The sequence below is a fragment of the Lissotriton vulgaris genome, chromosome 8 (genome assembly GCF_964263255.1).
Source record: "Lissotriton vulgaris chromosome 8, aLisVul1.2, whole genome shotgun sequence".
Taxonomy (NCBI): domain Eukaryota; kingdom Metazoa; phylum Chordata; class Amphibia; order Caudata; family Salamandridae; genus Lissotriton; species Lissotriton vulgaris.
Window position 1 is genome coordinate 464,584,742 of NC_141696.1, and position 22,903 is coordinate 464,607,644.

At 45.3% G+C, this 22,903-nt stretch overlaps 1 protein-coding gene across 4 annotated transcripts in view; it reads right to left on the minus strand.

Moving 5' to 3' along the window:
• The window catches only part of TPP2 (tripeptidyl peptidase 2), a 656,253-nt gene that overhangs the window by 59,996 nt on the left and 573,354 nt on the right, over window positions 1-22,903 (minus strand). For all 4 annotated transcript variants that reach the window (XM_086934242.1, XM_086934243.1, XM_086934239.1 and 1 more), the window contains one exon: window positions 4,525-4,621. In XM_086934242.1, the coding sequence (XP_086790368.1) occupies window positions 4,525-4,621 (97 nt within the window). The remainder of the gene's footprint in view (window positions 1-4,524; window positions 4,622-22,903) is intronic.

Consider the following 22,903-nt stretch of genomic DNA (forward strand, 5'->3'; position numbering starts at 1 on the left):
CGCATGCGAAGTCGACGACCTTGGCGGCGCCGTACCGAGCCAAGGAGTACAAGGCGTCGGCATAAACGGCATAAAGGGGGCCGGGGCATAAGCCTGGGGCACACCCAAATTAAAAGACAAAGGACCCATGGGACCAACAGGCGCACCAGTGGGGTACATAGCCCTCGAATAAACACCAAACATGGCATTTAAAAACTGCGAGGGATCCTGACCTGGACCTGGAAAGGGAGGGTACGAACCCAACGGCCGCTCCGAAGGAGGCTGATCCGGCAAAGGTGCACCCTGGCCCTCTTGATCTTCAGGCTCCACAACCGGAGTCGGTGCTCGAGGAACCTCTTCATCATGCACCGAAGAGTGGTGCGACTCCAGATCCTGTTCCTGCTTCTGAACTGGAGAACCCACATGAGATTGAGCTGGAGAAGGAGACACGAAGTCCTTGTGATGTTTACGTGACTTCTTCCTCGAATCCGAAGACTCCTTGCCAGAGTGATGTCTGGAGTGATGTTTACTCCTCTTATGCTTCTTTCTCGAGGAGCTCGAAGCATGGCCCGAGGCCGACTTGGATCCGGACCTCGACCTCCCTCTGGACCTCGACCTCTCTCTGGACTTCATTCTCTCTCTGGACCTCGACCTCGCCTTGGTCCTCGAAGCCGACCTCGACTTCGACCGCGACAACTGCCTCGACTTCGAGCGCCTGGACACCGAACTCGAAGACCTTCCGGCTTCGCTTTCCTTCACCTTCGCGAGTAGAAGCATCGCCTCCCGCTCACGCAAAGCTTTGGGGTTCATCTTGAAACAGGAACAACAGTTCTTAACATCGTGATCCGATCCGAAACACCACAGACAGTCGGAATGCGGATCGGTGATCGACATCATTTGGGTACAGGAACCACACTGTTTGAAACCCCTCTTCCTCGACGACATCCTCAACGAAGAAGTAAATCTCAACAGAGAAACTGTAACAGCTAAACAGCGATAAGATACAAAAGTATCGCAGAAGATCCCAGAAACCGTTAGCGTCGACGACGCGGAAAAAAGGGAACTGACGTCATCACGCCGACGTGGGCCTTATGAGGAGTCGGTGACATCAGACGGAGTCGCGCGCGATGCCGTGCTCCTTTGACGTCATCCACGCCGGCGTGCTACGCAGAATTTTCCGAACGTTGCTGGCGCAAGGGGGATATTCACAAGGTGAGGAATCCACACGGCAGATGTATCTATCAGAATCACCAATACCAGGTTACAGAAAAAGGCTAGGAGAATGCAAAAAAGTTTCGGGGTGAACCTGCCGAAAGGGCCAAGTCCAACAAGAGGCCTAATATATAGCTTGGGAAGGTCAGTGTCGACATCTCATCAACATCTGCTGTAGCCTCTGCCCAGAAATGCTGTATTTTGGGGCAGTGCCAAAGGAGGGGTGTCAGTGTGATGACTTGTCCACATTGTCTCCAACAGTTCGTGTTTCACCCTTGCTTCCATTTGGCTTCCCTACCTGGTGTATAGTACCAGTAGTGTGCCGTTTTAAGCACAGTTTTTCTGCCAGAGGCACTACAAGAAGAGGTACGTGCTCTGTGCAAAATGTCATATCACCCCTTGGGGGTGAAGTGGCGTCCACACTCCAGTTCCCAGCTCCGTTGCGCTGGTGATTTGATGGGGACTAGTGATGTAATGAGAAAACATAGATGTCGGAGAGGAGGCACTTATCAGAAGAGCGGGTGAGGAGCTATTGTTCAAACTGTGTAAAGAGTCGGCTGGCAAGTGGGTGGCTATGAGGCCGCAGAAGCCAATGGCGGTTAGCAATATATTGCCAATATGCAGAGTGGGGGAGGCCATAGACTGGATTTGTGAAAAGTCCATGAGCCCATCCAAGTCGAAGAAATACCCAATTCTCTTGCAATTAGCCTCTTGCCAATGTATAAAGGAGGATCCTCGGAATGCTTGAGTAGATTCTGGGTTCCATTGTTGCTCAGACAGGGGATATGTAAACCCCTGGTTTCTGGGATAGTTTGGCTAGTCAAGGAAGCTTCCAGAAACCGACTAGTCAATGAAACACCAATGCTTCTCAGTAAGTGGTCTAGCCCATTCTACCAGGTATCTGAGTTGAGCCGTTTGAAGGTATCACACCAGGTGGCATATAACAAGTACACCTTCTGTTTGAGCGAGGTATGGTTGTCTCTTCCCAATACAGGCCCTTTTTCCAAGCGTATAGGAAGTCATCAATGAGTTGGTGTAGTTTGCCAGGATTATTGGGGGCGCGGGAGAGCGTGCATGATGTAGAGGATCTTGGGCAACAGGGTCTTGACCGCCACAAGTTGTTCCAGTAAGGAAAGCATGTTCACTTTCTATGCTGTAAGATCAGGCCCGGTATTAGCGAGAAGCATGGCATAGTTTGTGTCAACTGTACATCCGGTCATGGAATGGATTTATAAGCCCAGGTACATAACCCTGTGTGCAGTCCATGGAAAGGGGAAAATACGTTTAAGCTTGACTTGATTAGTCTTGGGAATGGTAAGATTAAGGGCCCAAAATTTCTGTAAACTAATTGTAAAACTCTGATGCTTACCCGAATACATCCATCTCAAGCATTAACAAAGGTAGGGATGTGAATGGGTGTGCAACTGTAATCAAGCCATTGTAAGCCGAGCAAACTTGTGTCCACCCCCTCCCCCTCCCCCCTTCACCCCCTCTCCCCCCCCCAATTGGTATGCCAGATATGTGAGGGTTTAAGCGTATTGGCTCTGCAAATGGCTCCATGTAAAGGGCAAATAATAATAGGGGGCATCCTTGTGGGGTGCCCCTTGCTATGTCGAAAGGTTGTGATATCATCCCATTAACCCGGACTGTAACTCAGGGACCTGCATAGCTACACCAATGCTGAAACCATGTACTCAGGCTGAATTTAGCTAGTACCACCTGACGGTACGGCCAGTGCACACAACTGAACGGCTTCTTTGTGTCAATAGATAGTAGAAGGGCAGGTAGTCAGGAGTGTTGTGTTTTGTCCAGAAGATGGCAGATGCATTTAGTATTGCCACTGCATCCCCTTTCGGGTATAAACTTAGCTTGATCAGGTCAATGATGTCTTGCATATATAGGGTAAGGCGAAAAGTCTGGATGCTTGTAAAGATGTTGCCGTCATTTAACAGCGAGATGGGAAGGCATGAGGAGCAGTGCTTTGGATCCTTACAAGGTTAGGGAGAGTTATGGTATCGCAAAGTAGATTTCAGCATTGTTCGATTAAAGTTTGTCAGCCATGTAATAGGACGAGTAAAAATGCATCGCAATTTGGTAGTCATGTCACACCCCAATATCAGTTCATTCATCCATAGTGTAGGGTTTGAGCCTGGAGACGTGGGCCAATAAACGGCTCGCTCTGTTACCCCATATATAAGATTTCTGCTTTCTGCGTAACAAGGTATACTCTGCCCTGTCCATATCCAGAGCTTTCAGTTGTCTGCGAGCTGCTGTAAGCTAACATTGCACACAGAGTGAACCTGTACGCTTATGCTGCTCCTCTAAGTCTCTTATGTCACCCTATAATTGAGCTTGCTTGTTCCCTTTGTCCCGGTTAAATCGGTCTGCAATAGATATAAAGCAGGACCGCCCATAGAACTGCCTTCAACATATCCCACAATAAGGCAATAGGGGCACCAGGTGTATCATTGATAGCCATTGGAGTCGCAGGTAAGTCATTTTTGGTTAAGAAGCCATGTACAACAATAAGGGGCTAAGCCAGGTAAAGACAGTGTAATGATAATGGGTGAGTGATCAGAGTGCAGCTACTCCAATTTCTACTGCTGAGGTGGACATAGTAAGGCATGGGGAAGTAAGGAAGAGATCTATCCTTGCTTATGTCTGGTGTGCTGCTGACATGTCTTTATAGTCTTGTCAGATTGCACTGTCGCCATGTGTCCACCAACCCCATATCAGCCATCCTCTTTGTAGAAAAGGATTTAATGGACGCAAGGAAGGCAATTTAATACTCTTAGCTCACCTGTAGAATATAATGGGACAATACAACATTCACTAAATAGCCAAGGAGGCTTATGTACTGTTTTTTTTTTTTGTTTTTTTTTTTAGGATTTTATAGAGCGCACGGCTACCCCCAAGGGGGTGTCCCGGCGCTAACAACTAAAGAGTCCAGAGACAAGAAAAAGAACAGAAACTGTTCTATTTCCAAACCAGGAATATGTTGGAAATAGTTAAGTCCCCCAAAAATATTTTGGGGAATTATTGTAATTGTACAGCCAGGAAGTGCTGCTCCAAGAGTGATGTGGTATTCCTGTTAATAAACAGAAATACCATTTTGAGAGGATTCTCCATTATATTATGAAGGTTAATCAGGTCCACACATTGTGGACACTTTGATAGATGTGTAACACCCTGAGTACATGGCTAATTATTTCACCTGCTGGGCACAACATTCACAACTGAGTTTGAAAAGAAGGAAAGGGCATAAACACACTGGAAAAACACAAATTAGGTTTCTGAACAAATTACATGACTTAAGAATGTGTAATGGCTCACCTTCTCAGAATCAAGTTGCTGGAGTCTTGCAACATATAGGGGAAGGTGATTGGGAGAAGCTTCCTTCAGTTCATTATATAGGTCACTGGTATCTAACCTAGACAAACGTCATTGACAAAATAAAAAGTTATGCTAACAGAAGCAGCACCACACAATATTATGCTCCGTTAATACTCTAAATCCAGAAGAACATTAATATTTCAATCTTATCAATTAAAGAGCAAGTCTAGGAGGTGTGCAATACACATGCCATCCACGCCACCTCAAAATTAAAAATTTAACAAGTGAGCATAATGAAGATGCTTTGAACAGAAACTGGAAAGTTGGTGGGGGAAACTGAAAAAAAACAGATAACCACCGGTGTTGCTATTTGGCTTAGTAACAGTGCCTTACTTTTATAGCCAAATCCATTACATTTTCCAACTCATTGGGTATTTATACTCTAAAGCTTGTGTATTTTGTATAGTCTGCAAAAGGCACACTGGATGGCCCTCAATTTGATTGCATAGCTCACAAAAGAGGACAGGTTTTCGGAAGTGTCTTGAAAAACTACAGTGAATGTTTCCATGTACATATCATATACATTAAGGACACAACTTAACAGTGCATTTTTTAAAAGCCCCAAGCCCATATCTTACAGATCACTGTTAAATGTAAGATCAGAATATGTATTGCATCAAGAGTGCCTGTGCCTTTAATCAGAGGCACATTGCCTAGGAGAGATACAACTCTGTAAAATACACAATCTGTAACTGCTGTGGGAAATATGGAGAGATAATTGAAATACACAATTTCTCTATGTACACTTCACAACTTCACCTATGGCTTTCCCCTTTAACACGTAGTTGGTTATGTGGGATAACAGGGTCAAAATTCACTGCTAGTCTGAAGGTAAGACGACATGAGCTCTTTCCATATTGGAAGAACTAAGTAGAGGGTACATTTTGAAGCCAACACCTGACCTGACTGAAAGCAAAACAACAGCGTAATCAGTTAGTAAATCTAATGTATGTCTTCATCCCTTACATTAACAAATATAAGTTCTTATATAAGCAACATGAAAGTACTATGGAAGTACTCACATTTGCAATTATTAAAATTTTCAGGACTGGGGAAATCTACTTGCTATGGCAAGTCAGACTTTATCAGGGTGAGCTATATTTAGGGCCTACTCACCCGTTCTGGCAAGCTGACAAAGAACAGGCATGCTGTACACTCAGAAAGTGAAGGAGCAAAAAATATGCCTTTACATCTTGTTTTTAACGTGTCACATTTACTGTGTTCAGAGACAGAGGACAGAAGTTGGTATATGTCTTCTTACTATCACTTTTATTTCTTTGACCGCAGGTTTCCAGGATTTTCTAATGCAACCTGTCTAACGTGCTGAACAAAGAGTGTGAAATGAAAAGCTGTGAGGTGCAAGTTTCTTTTTCTAACACACATTTAAATAGCCAATAGGTGAACTTTAAAAATATTTCAAAATATATTTTAGTAGTTATTAAAGCCCATTTTGTGTGATGAAAAATCTGTTTCATGGGGAGAAAAACAAATCAGAAAACCTTACCCGTTGATGTGCAAATGATAATTGTTTTAGCAGAAAACCAATTTTCACAGATTACGTTTTATACACTAAATAGTTTTGTAATTAAAACTGCATGTGTGCGGAAGCTTTTTTTGACATTTCAACGGGAAATCTACTGTCTGTAAATTACAGTGCGCTACCACATCATGCTTTAGTAATATATTTATTAGAAGTGAGTTTTTCAACATGAACTGAGAAACATTCTTGCCCCTTCCCTGACAACAATGCTACTAGTGAACTAAGATGCAAGTCAGGAATAGTGTACCCTATAGGTATGCTAGGTTCTTATTATACATGGAGCAAAAGTTTAGTCTGTTTAATCAAACAAAAGAGTTTTTTTTGTATAGCAAAAATGCTGAACTCACATATTTGAAGGTGCTCTCAAATGTGATGATGAATAAAAAGGCAGCTCTATAAAATATTTACCTAGGATCAAACAATTTGAGACTTGTTTACAGGTCAAGCAAATCACAGTTAGGCCGGGTAGATTATCCAAGTTACTAGACCTTAAGGTCTAGTAAAATTTGTATGAATTTGCGAGGCCTGATTTCTATAAAGCTCTAGTGAAACATGAAACAATCTTAACAATAATAAGGATGGTGAAAATACTGATAGTTTAGTTTCAGCAGGTGTATCAAAGAAATGTAAATGTTTTTCAGTCCATCAGTAACTAAATGAATATAAACAGCTTCATAAACGCTAACGTTCACTGTAAATACTCCGTACACTAACCAATATCTCTATAAATGCTTACATTTATACATTTACAAAAGGGGGTGGTGATGAACAGAGTGTCTGAATTGAGCAGACCACTCTTACCCAGTCCAAAGATCAGGGCTTGATCCATCACCGTTATTTATCTCACTGCCCCATCCCAGCTCAGAACCTGGCTATATGCAAATCAGTCTGTCCCTGGCCCAGTGCATCATGGGAACAGGGCAGACTAAACTACCAAGCCAATTCTTTACCAGAAAGGAGACACGCTACCGGGGACCGGTTTCTGGCATTTCAGCCGTCTTCGGCCCGGCTTGCTTGAATCCTGATGGAGCAGTGAGAAAGGGACTCATGTCTGAGTATACCCTGCCACACCTATAGTGGCCAAAATCGATTTACAAAAGGGGGTGGTGATGAACAGAGTGTCTGAATTGAGCAGACCACTCTTACCCAGTCCAAAGATCAGGGCTTGATCCATCACCGTTATTTATCTCACTGCCCCATCCCAGCTCAGAACCTGGCTATATGCAAATCAGTCTGCCCCTGGCCCAGTGCATCATGGGAACAGGGCAGACTAAACTACCAAGCCAATTCTTTACCAGAAAGGAGACAAGCTACCGGGGACCGGTTTCTGGCATTTCAGCCGTCTTCGGCCCGGCTTGCTTGAATCCTGATGGAGCAGTGAGAAAGGGACTCATGTCTGAGTATACCCTGCCACACCTATAGTGGCCAAAATCGATTTACAAAAGGGGGTGGTGATGAACAGAGTGTCTGAATTGAGCAGACCACTCTTACCCAGTCCAAAGATCAGGGCTTGATCCATCACCGTTATTTATCTCACTGCCCCATCCCAGCTCAGAACCTGGCTATATGCAAATCAGTCTGTCCCTGGCCCAGTGCATCATGGGAACAGGGCAGACTAAACTACCAAGCCAATTCTTTACCAGAAAGGAGACAAGCTACCGGGGACCGGTTTCTGGCATTTCAGCCGTCTTCGGCCCGGCTTGCTTGAATCCTGATGGAGCAGTGAGAAAGGGACTCATGTCTGAGTATACCCTGCCATACCTATAGTGGCCAAAATCGATTTACAAAAGGGGGTGGTGATGAACAGAGTGTCTGAATTGAGCAGACCACTCTTACCCAGTCCAAAGATCAGGGCTTGATCCATCACCGTTATTTATCTCACTGCCCCATCCCAGCTCAGAACCTGGCTATATGCAAATCAGTCTGTCCCTGGCCCAGTGCATCATGGGAACAGGGCAGACTAAACTACCAAGCCAATTCTTTACCAGAAAGGAGACAAGCTACCGGGGACCGGTTTCTGGCATTTCAGCCGTCTTCGGCCCGGCTTGCTTGAATCCTGATGGAGCAGTGAGAAAGGGACTCATGTCTGAGTATACCCTGCCACACCTATAGTGGCCAAAATCGATTTACAAAAGGGGGTGGTGATGAACAGAGTGTCTGAATTGAGCAGACCACTCTTACCCAGTCCAAAGATCAGGGCTTGATCCATCACCGTTATTTATCTCACTGCCCCATCCCAGCTCAGAACCTGGCTATATGCAAATCAGTCTGTCCCTGGCCCAGTGCATCATGGGAACAGGGCAGACTAAACTACCAAGCCAATTCTTTACCAGAAAGGAGACAAGCTACCGGGGACCGGTTTCTGGCATTTCAGCCGTCTTCGGCCCGGCTTGCTTGAATCCTGATGGAGCAGTGAGAAAGGGACTCATGTCTGAGTATACCCTGCCACACCTATAGTGGCCAAATTCGATTTACAAAAGGGGGTGGTGATGAACAGAGTGTCTGAATTGAGCAGACCACTCTTACCCAGTCCAAAGATCAGGGCTTGATCCATCACCGTTATTTATCTCACTGCCCCATCCCAGCTCAGAACCTGGCTATATGCAAATCAGTCTGTCCCTGGCCCAGTGCATCATGGGAACAGGGCAGACTAAACTACCAAGCCAATTCTTTACCAGAAAGGAGACAAGCTACCGGGGACCGGTTTCTGGCATTTCAGCCGTCTTCGGCCCGGCTTGCTTGAATCCTGATGGAGCAGTGAGAAAGGGCTCATGTCTGAGTATACCCTGCCACACCTATAGTGGCCAAAATCGATTTACAAAAGGGGGTGGTGATGAACAGAGTGTCTGAATTGAGCAGACCACTCTTACCCAGTCCAAAGATCAGGGCTTGATCCATCACCGTTATTTATCTCACTGCCCCATCCCAGCTCAGAACCTGGCTATATGCAAATCAGTCTGCCCCTGGCCCAGTGCATCATGGGAACAGGGCAGACTAAACTACCAAGCCAATTCTTTACCAGAAAGGAGACAAGCTACCGGGGACCGGTTTCTGGCATTTCAGCCGTCTTCGGCCCGGCTTGCTTGAATCCTGATGGAGCAGTGAGAAAGGGACTCATGTCTGAGTATACCCTGCCACACCTATAGTGGCCAAAATCGATTTACAAAAGGGGGTGGTGATGAACAGAGTGTCTGAATTGAGCAGACCACTCTTACCCAGTCCAAAGATCAGGGCTTGATCCATCACCGTTATTTATCTCACTGCCCCATCCCAGCTCAGAACCTGGCTATATGCAAATCAGTCTGTCCCTGGCCCAGTGCATCATGGGAACAGGGCAGACTAAACTACCAAGCCAATTCTTTACCAGAAAGGAGACAAGCTACCGGGGACCGGTTTCTGGCATTTCAGCCGTCTTCGGCCCGGCTTGCTTGAATCCTGATGGAGCAGTGAGAAAGGGACTCATGTCTGAGTATACCCTGCCATACCTATAGTGGCCAAAATCGATTTACAAAAGGGGGTGGTGATGAACAGAGTGTCTGAATTGAGCAGACCACTCTTACCCAGTCCAAAGATCAGGGCTTGATCCATCACCGTTATTTATCTCACTGCCCCATCCCAGCTCAGAACCTGGCTATATGCAAATCAGTCTGTCCCTGGCCCAGTGCATCATGGCTTTTGTAGTTTGGTTTGCCCTGTTCCCATCATGCACTGGGACAGGAACAGACTAATTTGCATACAGCCAGGTTCTGAAACTGGGATGGTGCAGTGAGCTAAAAAACGGTGTTGGATCTAGCCCTGATCTCTTGACTGGGTGAGAGCTTTCTGCTTAATTCAGAGACTCTGTCCCTCACCACCCCTTGTTGTAAATACATTTATACATAGCTCCTATTATGTGCTATAAATTTCAATTTCAGACTAGAGTACTTTAGTAAAGGTGAATATGTTTATTCGCAATGCAGGCTTCGCTCTGATCTGTGTGGTGTTTAATGAATTATCACGGAATGCTTTAAACTGCCTTTACGTGGTTCTCATGTCATGTGTAGTAATACATAGTAAATATATAGATAACCTTTCCATTTTTTTTTAATTAACAAGTACTTGTAAAAAGTTCCATTTTGTGTTTGCTTTCAAGTATTATTCCCCAGTTACTGTGTTCACATGAAAGATATTGTCTTTCAGTCACTTCCTGTTTCTCTTTATAACGCACCTAGAAGTCAATTTACTGTGTCACGGGCCAGTGTTCCTAGGGAGGGACTGAAATCGACAAGGGACTGGTGAGAAGTACAAGATGTCAATGCACCTCTTATTTCCCCACAACAGGATGTCGGGTTATATCCTTCACAAGTTACTTAAGGGGCAACGGCAGGAATGAGACATCGTCCCTTTAATTGGGACACTGATAGAGGACTCCGCCCCCAGGTATGACGTCACAGCTAGCGGACCAACAAGAGGTGACGGGATCAGGAAGAGAGAGTGTTCTATCACCGGAGGACGAGAGGAGCGAGAAGTACGAGGAGAGGCGGAGAACGTGGAGCGAGAAGAAGAACAGAAAGGGACGGGAATAACATCAGGCAGAGGAGAGGCGGCGGAGTGTGTGAAGACGTCGGGAGAGCCCGGAGGCTACCGGGAACACACTTCCCCCAGCCACGCTCCAGGAGGAGCATGGTTAAACAGGTACGAGAGAGGTTTACGGGCTGGGTAGGGAGGAGGGAGAGACCGGACAGTTAAAAGTTACAGCTCCTTACCGGTCCTTTTGTCGATTTATTCCCCACCCCTGCACTAGCACTTCTCAGCCTAGAAGTGCGTCACATGATTGGGTTTGCTCCTTCACTCCCCTTCCCTACCGTACAAAAATTCACAAACACGCACACGCTTTTTTCCTTTCCTTTGGGTTCCTGAGGACACCTAAGCCCCAGTCCCGATCCTCATCCCAGGAACATCGGAGGGAAGACACCTGGAAGCCGCCAAGGGAAGCGCCTGAAGACCAGGAGCCAATAAGAAGACTTTATTGTTGTGTTCTGTCATTTCGAGATACTGGTTTCACGGAGGCGACGGGTGCTCCATAAAATAAAACCTTCCCTAAGTCACCCTGTAGTCCTGCCCATTCATTCGGACCAGCTACATACTGGTTTAAAACAAAGAAATTATTTCCTGTATGGAACGTTCAGAAAAAAAGTAACACTAAAATTAGTGTCCTTTCCTCTGGCAGCAGTATTTACAAGAAGTATAATCCCAATTTTATGTTTTATGGTTTTATAAGTGCTGTAGATGTGTAAAATGAATTGTGGTTATAAATATTTTATCACTATGTGGATCCATTGTTCTATGTATGGTTTATAGACTATTGTCTAAATAAACTTTGCTATCAGTCAGTCAGTCAACTTCTAGACCCTACCCAATTCGGGTTTAGAAGCATTCACAGAATGGAAACTGCTTTAATTGTGGCCACCGAAGAAATCCGAGCAATCATTGACAAGGGAGGAAAAGCAACACTGGTACAGCTTGACCTTTCAGCTGCATTTGATACAGTCAACCACCAGTTGATGGTTGACCGCCTCTCAAAGATAGGAATAATAAAAACTGCGTTAATCCTACTCACCTCCTTTCTTGTAGGTAGAGAGCAAACAGTCTCTTCTGGAGACTTTGAATCAGATGCTCTGTAATTTTAAACTCTCCCACCCTCCTTTGTTGCCTCTGTTACACATTCTCTTGTCGCTTTCAGAAACTTCCCTAACACAATTGTAATATCCAAAACATTTCTGTAAGGAGGTCGATGGCGTCAGCACGTGAGTTCACCTCATATTTTTAAAAAATTGGATGTAAAAATGCTTTCCGAATTGCTAAAATCCATGTACAGTCAAGCAGTTTATGTAAAATATCATTTCTTACTCCTAAACCACATGTACAGGTACTGTCAGGTTGGATCAGGGCCACTCTTATTTTTCTTTCAATCTTCCATGGATTTAGGCCCACCCGAACCTTCAAGATTTCATGTCTTAGCCATCTATTGGGCAGTAAATCCAGGTATGGGAACCGGACCTCCTTTTCCCATTCATTCTTTACCCAGTTCACCGATTTTTTTTAGCCTCAGATAGCATATATCTTGTGATCTAGAGTATTCGAGCCCTTGGTCTCTAAGCATTTTTTTAGTACAAACTATATTCAACGAAGGTGGAGAGAGGCTCAATTTGAAGTGCGCAGCTACGGACTGGAGGGTTTGTCTCACATTTTGCGCCCAGCGTAAGCTGCTTACTTGAGATTCCTCTCTGCACCAAATTGAGACCTTCTCATCACCACCAGACTCCTGTCGGTTCCAAAATCTTATTAAGGACATTTGAGTCTTTACATCACATGCTGTCAGTCCCACCTCCATTAGCTTGGATCATGGCGCTATTTGGTAAGGACAGCAGCATTTTCAGAATTTTACCTTCTTACCGGTCCCACCCTCTTTTACCACTCAGGTAAAGCACTTCTGCTCCATAAAGCACTTGTGGGGGGATCATAACTTCAAAAGCCTTTAAAATCGGTCTGTGTGACATATCACCATAATCTTCATTACATTTTTTCAGACCACAGACCGATGAATAAGTCTTTGCAGTTTGTGCCTCCAAGTGGGTATTCCACTTTAATGCGCTGTCAAACCAAAGGCCTAAATATTTATATTCACCTACTAAGTCTAATTTATCCTGTCCTAAAAACCAATTAAAATTATTTACCCTCTTTCCAAAACATAGGATCTTTGTTTTCTCCATATTCACGATTAAGAGCTTTTTATCACAATACTTTTTGAACACATTTAACTTCCTTTGGGGACACATTTCAGTTTGGTTCAAGATCACGAGAATATCGGCATATAAGAGGCATGACACTTTATTACTATTCATTCGTGGGCTCGCACTTTTTTCAACTTCCAGGACCGCTGGAAGGTCTGCTAAGAAAATTGAAAAAAGCAAGGGTGCCAAAACGCACCCTTGTCTCAAACCGTTCTTTACTGGAATTTTATGGGTTAGTGAGCCCTTTATGTCTCTAATGACCTGGGCCCAATTACCACTATGTAATTCTTTTAAGATGTTCAATATACCCTGTGGCATTCCACAGTTTTCTAGTACTTCCCAAAGGCAATTTCGGTCCACTGTGTCAAACGCCGCCCGGAAATCGACAAAACAGCAAAATAATTTGCCGTTTTGTCCATCGATTTCCTGGCCAATGCCCACAGTGCAAAACAATGATCTATCGTGGAGTGGCCTTCTTTGAACCCACCCTGTTCAACCGGCACGATAGACCTGTGTTCCACCCAAACTTTTAGCTTACTAAGGATTATAGGGTCTAGAAGTTGATGGTCCTGTATGTAAAGAGGAGAATTGTGTACTCCTTGCTCGATCCACTATTTTAGCTGGGAAAGGTAGTCTTGAGATGGGTCAGTAATTATTTGGATCTTAAGGGTTGAAGTTAGTTTTTTTTCAATAGAGAACAGATAGATCATTTTTTCACCTGCTAGAGAAATTGGCCAGTTCTGAGCACGGTGTTGAACATTTCTGTTAGTTGGCTGGCGATAATGTCAGGAGCCAATTTAGCAGCTGAAAGAAGACCAGGATCTACAGCAAAGCCCGATTTAGGGGGGATAGATTAGTTCCTTGACCTGGTCTTTACTTAATGGATGGAACTCAGTGAAGGTAGGAATCCCTGATGAGGAAGGAATTAGGTTAATGCCTTTTAAATTAGGTGTATTATTGGATGAGAATCTATTAAAAAAATCAGCTCCACTTCATTTAGGAAGAATTTTGCAAGTGTGTTGCAGAATGATTGACTGCTTTCTGTCTGGTTACTACAAGGTAAATGTGATAAGTTCTTAACAGTCAAGAACAATCCTTTATTGAGTTTTTTGTTACTTCTATTTTATAAGTCAAGAATTGTGTTTTATCTTTTTTTAACGATGCCTTATATTTGGAGAGAAAACATTTATGTTTCTTTTTCAAGGTTATCATATTTGTTCCTCTAGATGTGTCCTTGTCTCCTGCATTTTTGCTTTTGTTTCCTGAGTTTATCTGAGAACCAAGGAGCAGAGCTTTTTCTTTGGTCGCGTTTTAATATTTTCTTTGGTGCTAATGATGAAGTTTACTGGTTAAACCAATTTGTGTAGCTAGAAATTTGTTGTTCATTTATCTGTGGCTGGGATTTAGGCAGAAGTTGATCAAACTGTTTGCCATGAATCTTATGCCTAGCTATACAAGTTTGGGCTGTACAGGTCTCTGTTTTGTTTGTATCTTTATGTGCTATTGTTATTTTAAATAACACTGCACTGTGGTCGGACCATTTAGTGGTAATATACCACGTTTAATGTGAGAGTGTTTGTTGGTAATGATGCCATCAAGAGTATGTCTGGCTGAGTGGGTGAGGCCGAAACAAGTCATGGTATCTGTTAGGGCCTCAGTATCTTTGCCCATGACACTTCCAAATGAAAATTGGTGTCTCTCAGGATTGTGAATTCTGAGGAAGAATGAAGGGTTCTAAGAGAGAATGGAGTTATTTTAGGAAGTGGTTTCTAGATCTAGGTGGAGGATAAAGTAGTAATCCCTTAATGGTTTGATGTTTTGTTATTTCAGTGTTAAAGGAAAGTACTCCACATTCAGATGAAGAGACTGGTTGAAAGACTGCTAACAATTGGTCTTGGTAAATAATGGCAAGGCCACCTCCCCTTTTATGTCTATCTATCTAGCCTGGGGAGCAGATATCCAGGTGTGGTTGCGGAGGCAAGATTTGGGTCCGAAGAGGGGTCTGCCCAGGTTTATTGATTTTTTGTTTAAAATATTTTATTGAACAAAAGCAGAGGTAGTATTGAGCAGACAGTCATGAAGTACATACTTGACATTGAATACGGACGTTACAGCAATGTATCACAAGCATGATTACGAGGGGGACCAGGTCTAGCCATTGCCATGTCAGTTGAGGGGGAAGTACACAGTTCACCTCTATAAACATTCCAGTTCTTATCCCAAACACCAGGACACCCCCTGACCTTGTAGACCGTTTTTTCAGACAACATACACACATCCATAGCAGCAACCCACCTGATCAAAAGCGGTTTAGATGGTGAGCCCCATTGCACTGCTATTTCCCGTTTCAGCAAGAGGAAGCCCAGAGCCGCCCACCGTTGCTCCAGTGCAGTTAGGTCTGTGGGGTCCCATATATTAAGGAGTTCGCATTTGGGAGTCAGAGGGACGGGCTTTCCTAGAGCATCAGTCATTTTGCTAGCGGCTCGCTCTCACAGGTCTTGAATCACCGGGCATTCCCAGAGAATGTGGTAGAAGGTATCAATCAGACCGCGGTTACGGAGACAGAGGTCAGATGTGCGTCTACCAATCCTGGCCAGCAGGGGAGCGGACATGTATGTTCTGTGCAATATCTTTAATTGCATAAGCCGAAATCTGTGGTTAATAGCTGATTCGCGCGGGGACATCAACGCCGCCTGCCATTCTGTCTCATCTAAGTCTCCGATGTCGTTCTGCCATTTGTCTCGTAAAAGTTGGAAGGTGTTGGGCATGTTATTACATAATTTACGGTAGGTGTATGATATCGCTTTGGCCTGGAGGGGTTCTGACAAGAGTCTATCCTCGAGGGGCGAGGATTGTGGAAGAGAAGAAAGATCAGGGACGTTGGCGAGTATGGCATGTTTGATTTGGAAATAGCGGAAAGCCTCAGATTGGGCCAAGTCATGCGTCTTCTGGAGCTCTTCGAATGTCAGTAGTTTGCCCTTGTGAAGCATGTCACCTAAGGTAGAGATGCCATTTGTGTCCCACTTGTCAAAGCCCTGATAGTGACAGAGAGAGCCCAGCTTATGTGAGGTCCAAAGTGGGGTGGATAATGTGAGAGTGTTAGCCCACACAAGCCGCTTGTTCGCACGGTGCCAGACTGATTGTGTGGGAAATCGGGCCTATATATCGGGCTCGAGAGTGTTTGCCGTACAGAGCCTCAAGATAGCCCCCGCGGCCCGTCTGGTATCTCTCTAAGTGAAAAGCAGGGTTTGTGGGTGAACCATAGATCCATGTGTTAGTGGCAGTCAGTTGGGTAGCCCAATAGTAGAGCCGAATGTTTGGTAAGGCAATACCTCCATCGTATCACCCCTGTGTAAGTGAAAGGAGAGCAATGCGGGGAGAACCGCCATCCCATAGGAGGAGGCGGAGGTCTCCTTCAAGTGTGTTGAAATAAGAGTTGGCTATGGGAAATGGACAGTTCTTCAAGGCATACAAGAATCGAGGGAGTGCGAGCATTTTAAAGAGGGCCGCTCTGCCAGCGAGAGAGAGAGAGGGAGTGATCTCCAATGTGAAATGTCGTCAGGAAGTCTTTGGAGTGGGCCTTTTAAGTTGCGGTCGTAAATTATTTTTGGGTCTGTGGTGACAAAAATTCCGAGGTATTTGAATCCATCTAGGGCCATTTCAATTGAGTACCCCCGTGGGAGGGGAGGTGGTGGGCCATGTAGTACATATAGTATTGATTTGGACCAGTTGATGGAAAAACCAGAGTATTTGCCAAAGTTAGTGATGACGTGTAGCAGACTATTAAGAGAGGATTTGGGGAGAAGACGTAGACGAGGATGTCGTCCGCATAGAGTGAGATCTTGCCAATCGTGTCGTCATTCCATCGGAGGCCACGGATGGAGTGGTCAGTCCTGACCCAGTGAGCCAGAGGTTCAAGAGTGAGTGCGAACAACAAAGGGGACAGAGGGCACCCCTGTCTTGTACCTCTGTGCAGGGGAAATCGCCTGGATGTATGTCCATTAACAAACTTGACCCTAGAGATCAGTGTAGAGGAGTCTGATCCACTGGATGAATTTGGGGCCGAAACCATAGCAGAGTAGGACCTCGAAAAGGTATGACCATTCTATAGAATCAAAGGCAAGTGTAGCGTCTAGGTCTGCCCAGGTTTTGGTAACGAAAATTACATCAAATTTACGGCAGTGAAGAAAGTGTGCAAAATATGTTTTATGTTTGACGAGTGATTTTGCATTTATACGGTCAAAAGCAATTAATGGGGTCTTTTCACAGGTGAGCGGCTCGGTTTGAATGTTGGGCAAGACAACTGGGAGTTTTAAGGCATTTTATTTGGTAACTACAGTTGATGCATTGCAACTTTGTGGTTTTGGTTAAAAGAATGGGGTCTTTCTTTGTGCAACTTGCGTTCTTACTTAATAAATTCCGTGCTATGAGCTTTTCTTGTTATTATCGTTTCTGGTGCATGGCGCATTGTGGGCGCAGACTGGCTTGCCTTTAGCATGTCAGCGGTGTTTCTGCTGCGCAGACTGCTAGCATGTTCTCTAAAAGCCTGCCGTAATCAGGGGGCGTGTCACAAGGAGTGCGGCAGAACGGGACGCTTCCTAGTGTTAAAGACCGATGGTGTAAATAATACAGAACTTGGGTCCAGCAATCACTTCAGACCATAGACTGGCTCCCCAACTATGGAGTGACACTGGTAAAAAAGCAAATAAATTAAAGTGAGGAAATAAAGAAAAAACAGTAAAAAGTTGGGTGCAAATACCCTATAAGATGGGGCCTGCTACGAGGAACCAGGAAACTCCTTAAGAATGGCAACAAGTGCCTACAAGGAAACAAAATGGGCCTTGTGCTGCAAGTCGTGAACTCGGTTTATTCAGCCTTCAATGTCGAGGAAGGCAGGAAAATATGTTTCATCAGGAAAAAGTTTTAAGATAAAGACAATATCTCCAGAAAAAAAGGGTTAGTAGGCAAACAGCAGTAGATAAGGTAGGATTGTGTTCAGGGTATTCCTTAAAGAACATAAAAAAACAAATGGCCGGACATGCTGTTGGGCATCATAGGATAGTAAGTAGTGCGAGGTTAAAAATGGAGCAGGATCAATTTGCACAACTGTGCAGTATTTTTACATTTAGTACACCTTTTCCTGTTTTCTTTTAAGTTGAGTACACGGTTAGCTAAGCAATATTTTCACACAAATATACTGTTTTACTTGTAGAAGTAATTGGAAAAAAGACAGTAAATGTTGCATTCTCTGGTATGTTCTCTTGTTGATTTGAAAATAACCAATTGTTTTAAAAGTTGGGTTCAAACGATCTTTGGCATACAAACGGATATTCGATCATTTTTTAATGGAGCATTGCTGTACTATGGAAACATCCTCTATGTTGGGATAAACAATAAAAAAACTCACCAGAAGGCTGAAGACCAATTCAGAACTATGCAGCCAGAAATACTCTCAACCCCCCAAGCCACACTCGTATCACACCACGCCCGAAGTAGCTCCACTAAGTAGCTCCACTGGCTCCCCAGTCACAAACTACCACAATACAAACTTTTCACTCACACTTTCGAGGCACTACATAACACTGGCCTAGTATACTTCAATAATCTCATCTGCTTTCACAGACCTTCTAGACACCTCCGCACGTCCGGACTCCTACTAGCACAATTTTCACGCATATGGAAAACCAGATCTGGCGGTCATCCCTTCTACATCACCCCTAAAAAATGGAACACCCTGCACATACACTTCAGAGCTGCCTTCTCAGTTCTTGAATTGCATAGGGGGCGTGAGACCTGGCTTATTGAGTAGTCCCACTAGGCCCTAGGTATGCCTAAACTCACAGCGGCTCAGCGCCAGGTGATAGCGCACTCTACAAATCTGCATAACTTATCCTTTAATAATGTAAATGTGGGTCTCATGATCAAGAACCCTCCTTACCTGGTGTGTCCAGCTTTGTAGGATCATCCCACTACCAGCTGATTTGCATCTGACAGTCCACTGTGTCAGAGGCAGAGGATACCTCTAGTAGGGTTGTAGCTCCTTTATCAATATTTGTTTTTTAAAACTTCTGCGTTATTTTGAAAGAACAGCCATATGTAGGAAGCTGGCTATTAATGTAGTATACCAAAATGATGTACACTGCATATAAAGACAACTCTACTTCCTAGCTTTCTCTTCTCTCTCACACTCAACACATACACAACAACTCTATCAACTGCCTCTCATCCATTGGACTACCTATCATCCATTGGACTACCTCTCGTCCATTGGACTACCTCTCGTCCATTGGACTACCTCTCGTCCATTGGACTACCTCTAATCCATTGACAAACAAAATAAATGACATGCCACTCTTCACAACTTGGCATCTCCATATCTACTGCACAACAAGGCTATCCTACAAAAACACAGCTCACCAACTCACTCTCAACCACATCTACGCACGCAGACCCAACAAAATGCCTTCTTAGCCTGCTGGACGAGGAATAAGATACAGAAAAGCTGCACTATTGCTATTCTAATACAGCTAATACCAGCACTAAGGACAAACCTGCTACAAGTCCACAAAATATTGCTCACTCTTCTACAAAACAAAGTTTCACCATCACCAAAACACATTCTCTAAACTGCCTACTAATTAACTCGTTGGCTGCTGCCGTTGGCAGCACTACCTCGCTGGTGCTGCAGTCGGCCAATGGCCGACGTGACCGCGCCTGTTCTTTTAAAACGGCCGCACTGCCGCAAAAAAGCGGAAGCAGCCAACGGGTTAATGCTTGATCACGTTCTAAAAAAAGCATCACATCTACAAGTTGCTCATTGACACACAACCTGACTCTTTGTAGGAGGCTGGCTTAGTATATGGTGCACACTCATTCAAGCAATGTACCTTGCACTAATACAGGGAACTCTCATGGTGATTGTAGGGGTCTTTGTTAACCGTAGAAAGCTCTCTAAGTGGTAGCTGTGGAGAGCAGCCTTCATGCTTATCTTATGGAGTGTAAAGCAGCTTGTTTTACCAGTTTAGTCTGTAGTGCAAGTTAGATGAAAAAGAACTACACAGTATTTATATAAAAATACCTTTATTTATTACACAAGACTCACTAACACATTGGTTATCTCATACCAATAGATATCAACACAATACACACAAATACTTCAAAAGCCACAGGTAAGTAGCACAAAATACAGTGGTCTTCTGAGGGAGACCAAACCATATACAATGAAAGTGGAAGGCGAACTGCAAAGGAGAACAGGATTTGGAGCAGAAGATCCAGGAGCCGGGGATACAGGAACCACCCAAGGCAAATACCCAGGAACCCCACGGAATTGTGTGCAGAGTGGAAACACAGCTGCGTGCCCAATGGAAGTCAACGGAGAAGTTGCAGTTGTAGTTTTAAAGAAGAAATAAGAAGGACCTTTCCCCGAGGACCCTGAAGAAACCCCTTGAAAGACAGAAGGGTGGAGAGCCACACCGCCCAGGGATGCCCCTGGAACAGGGAAGCCGGGTGCATAGGGGTGAAGGGATGCCGAAACCTGCCGTAGATGACAATAGAAGACTTCAAAGATGCCTCTGGAGACGGATGTGAAGGAGTATGGTGGAATCCAAGGGTGGATTCTAGAAGTGAAGAACCTGCAAGCAGATGGGACAGAGTCTATGCCACTCGGAGGTGACCAGGAGGCACGGAAGAGCAATGTCCACTGATGTCGGGAGGTTCTGAAGAGTCGACGGTGAACTTGTTGCTGCAGCTGTGAGGACCAGGCGACGCTGAGGAAGACCAGGAACTGTGCGTGAGTTGTCCTATGTAGGATGTCGGTGTCTAGGAGGTCGGTATCCAGCGAGAGCACCAACAAGCTTTGGTAGCCGCACTGGCGTGGAAGACGAAAAGGGAGCAAAGTTGGAACCAGCAAGTTCCAAGCGACTCACCAACAGCAGGAGAGTTAGAGCATGCCCGAGCAAGCAGGGGAGCCCACAGAAGCAAGAGAAGCCCCTCAGGAGGACCCACCGAGATAAGGCACAAAAGTTGCAAGAGGACCTTGAGCAGCTCACCAAAGATGGGAGGCCAACGGGACAGAAGATGCAGTGAGTACGCTGAGCTTGGAGGGAAGAGGTGCTGGAGGCTGGTGCTTCTTGTAGCCCAAAGATCTCTGGAGTGCAGAGCCAACAAGCCTTTGCAACAGCAAGTCGGTGAGCTGTTCAGGGATATGCTCACAGTGGTTCCAACGAGGGATACTGGCCTCAGGACAGGTAAGGCCTCCAGGGAGTTGCAGAATCACCACCTGTGTTGCTGAGCCTCGGAAAGTTCATAGGACGACAGGAGCAGCAGACTGGTCAGCTTCGTTGTGGGCCTTGCAGATACAGCGGAGTGACTCCTTTACTCCAAGGGAGATTTCTTTGGGGGTCCTTGATGCCCAAGAGCCTGTTGAGAAACCTGGATGAAGCACAGACATAGACGAAGACTTGAAGAACAGCGAGACAAGAAGCAGCAGGAGTCTTCCTTGGTGCAGTCTCAGTTCCAGTACAAGTACAAGTGTCCAGACGATTGAAGAGCGACATAGTTTCAGGGTTGAGTCTTGTCCCATGACAAAACTAAGGACCCACCCACAGGTAAGCCCTTATGTACTCTAAGGAAAGGTTTGGAACAACTTGTGGGTCTCTCTCAGAGGAGGGGCTGGACAGAGGGAAGGATACTTACATGTCCTTTATCTAGTTTTGCGCCAGAGCAGGAACCAAGTTGTTTCTTAACTGGCTCAAACTGAAGTATGCAAGGGCGGCACCAAATGTGCCCTTCAAAGCAGTCTGGTGGTGTTGGCATGCGCCCCACCCCAACCCAATACACAAGTCCTCTCTGGGAGGTGGTCACACTTCCCTGCAACAGAAAACCTATTGTTCTACCTTCCCCTGCTCGAGCTTGGCGCAGCAGCAGGAGAGCTGTATCAGATCTGTGGTTGGCAGTTAGCACTATCTTGCTTGTAGGTTAAAGATAGATTTGGTGTTGGGGTATGATTCCAACATGTTTGATGCCAAACATAACTGGATTCCGTGTAGCCACTATACAGTTGGATATCTCGGAATGACTGATGTGCATGATATGTATAAAACTGCCTAACAATACCTACAAAGCCTGGAGAATCGCCTCTGGGGTTTGTAGGGGTGTCCTGCTCATACACCCTCACACTTATTACCAAGCACACTGCCCTGAGGTCTGAAGAGCATCCATAGGGGTGACATAGGTTTTAAGTGTAGTGACCTCAGATATAACAAAACGTATATTTGTTGTGAAAGGTGCAAGCACCAGCTCACACAAGTTGCAATGGCAGGCCTGTAGTCACAGCTGAAGTGGACTACCATGGGTGGCACAATACACGCTGCAGCCTATGGGAGACCCCTTGTGTACCTATGCCCTGGGTACAGGGAGCGATCCTTGACCTTGCTGGTAGGTCTCTCCCCCACCACACAGCTCCGCCTGTGTGTCCTGACCCTGCCCCTGCTGCCGCTGCTGTAGAAGTTGAGGCCCTCCTCCACCCGCAGTCTACCACCTGCGCCTCATCCCTGGTGGCCAGTGGTAGGCCTTAGGTTTGTATCACTGTCGCTGTCTGTCTTCCCTGTACTGCCCATATTGTCTTCTGGCATCTGTGACCGCTGTTGCCCGTATCCCTCCTGTGCCTGCATTCTTATCTGTGCCCGTTCTCTTGCCTTCTGTTCCCTGATTGTGCTCGTCTTCTTGCCTTCTGCTCCCCTGATTGCAATCGTTTTTCTTGCCTCTGCTCCCCTGATTGCACTCGTTTTTCTTGCCTCTGCTCCCCTGATTGTACCCGTTTTTTCGTGCCTTCTGCTCCCCTGATTGCACTTGTTTTTCTTGCTTTCTACTCCCCAGATTGTACTCGTTTTTCTTGCCTCTACTCCCCTTTGTGCCTCTATGCCACTCGCTTCCCCCCATTTTTTGTGACCTTTCTGCCCTTTCTAGGGACCTTTGTGCCTCTGTGCCACTAGTTTCCCCACATTTT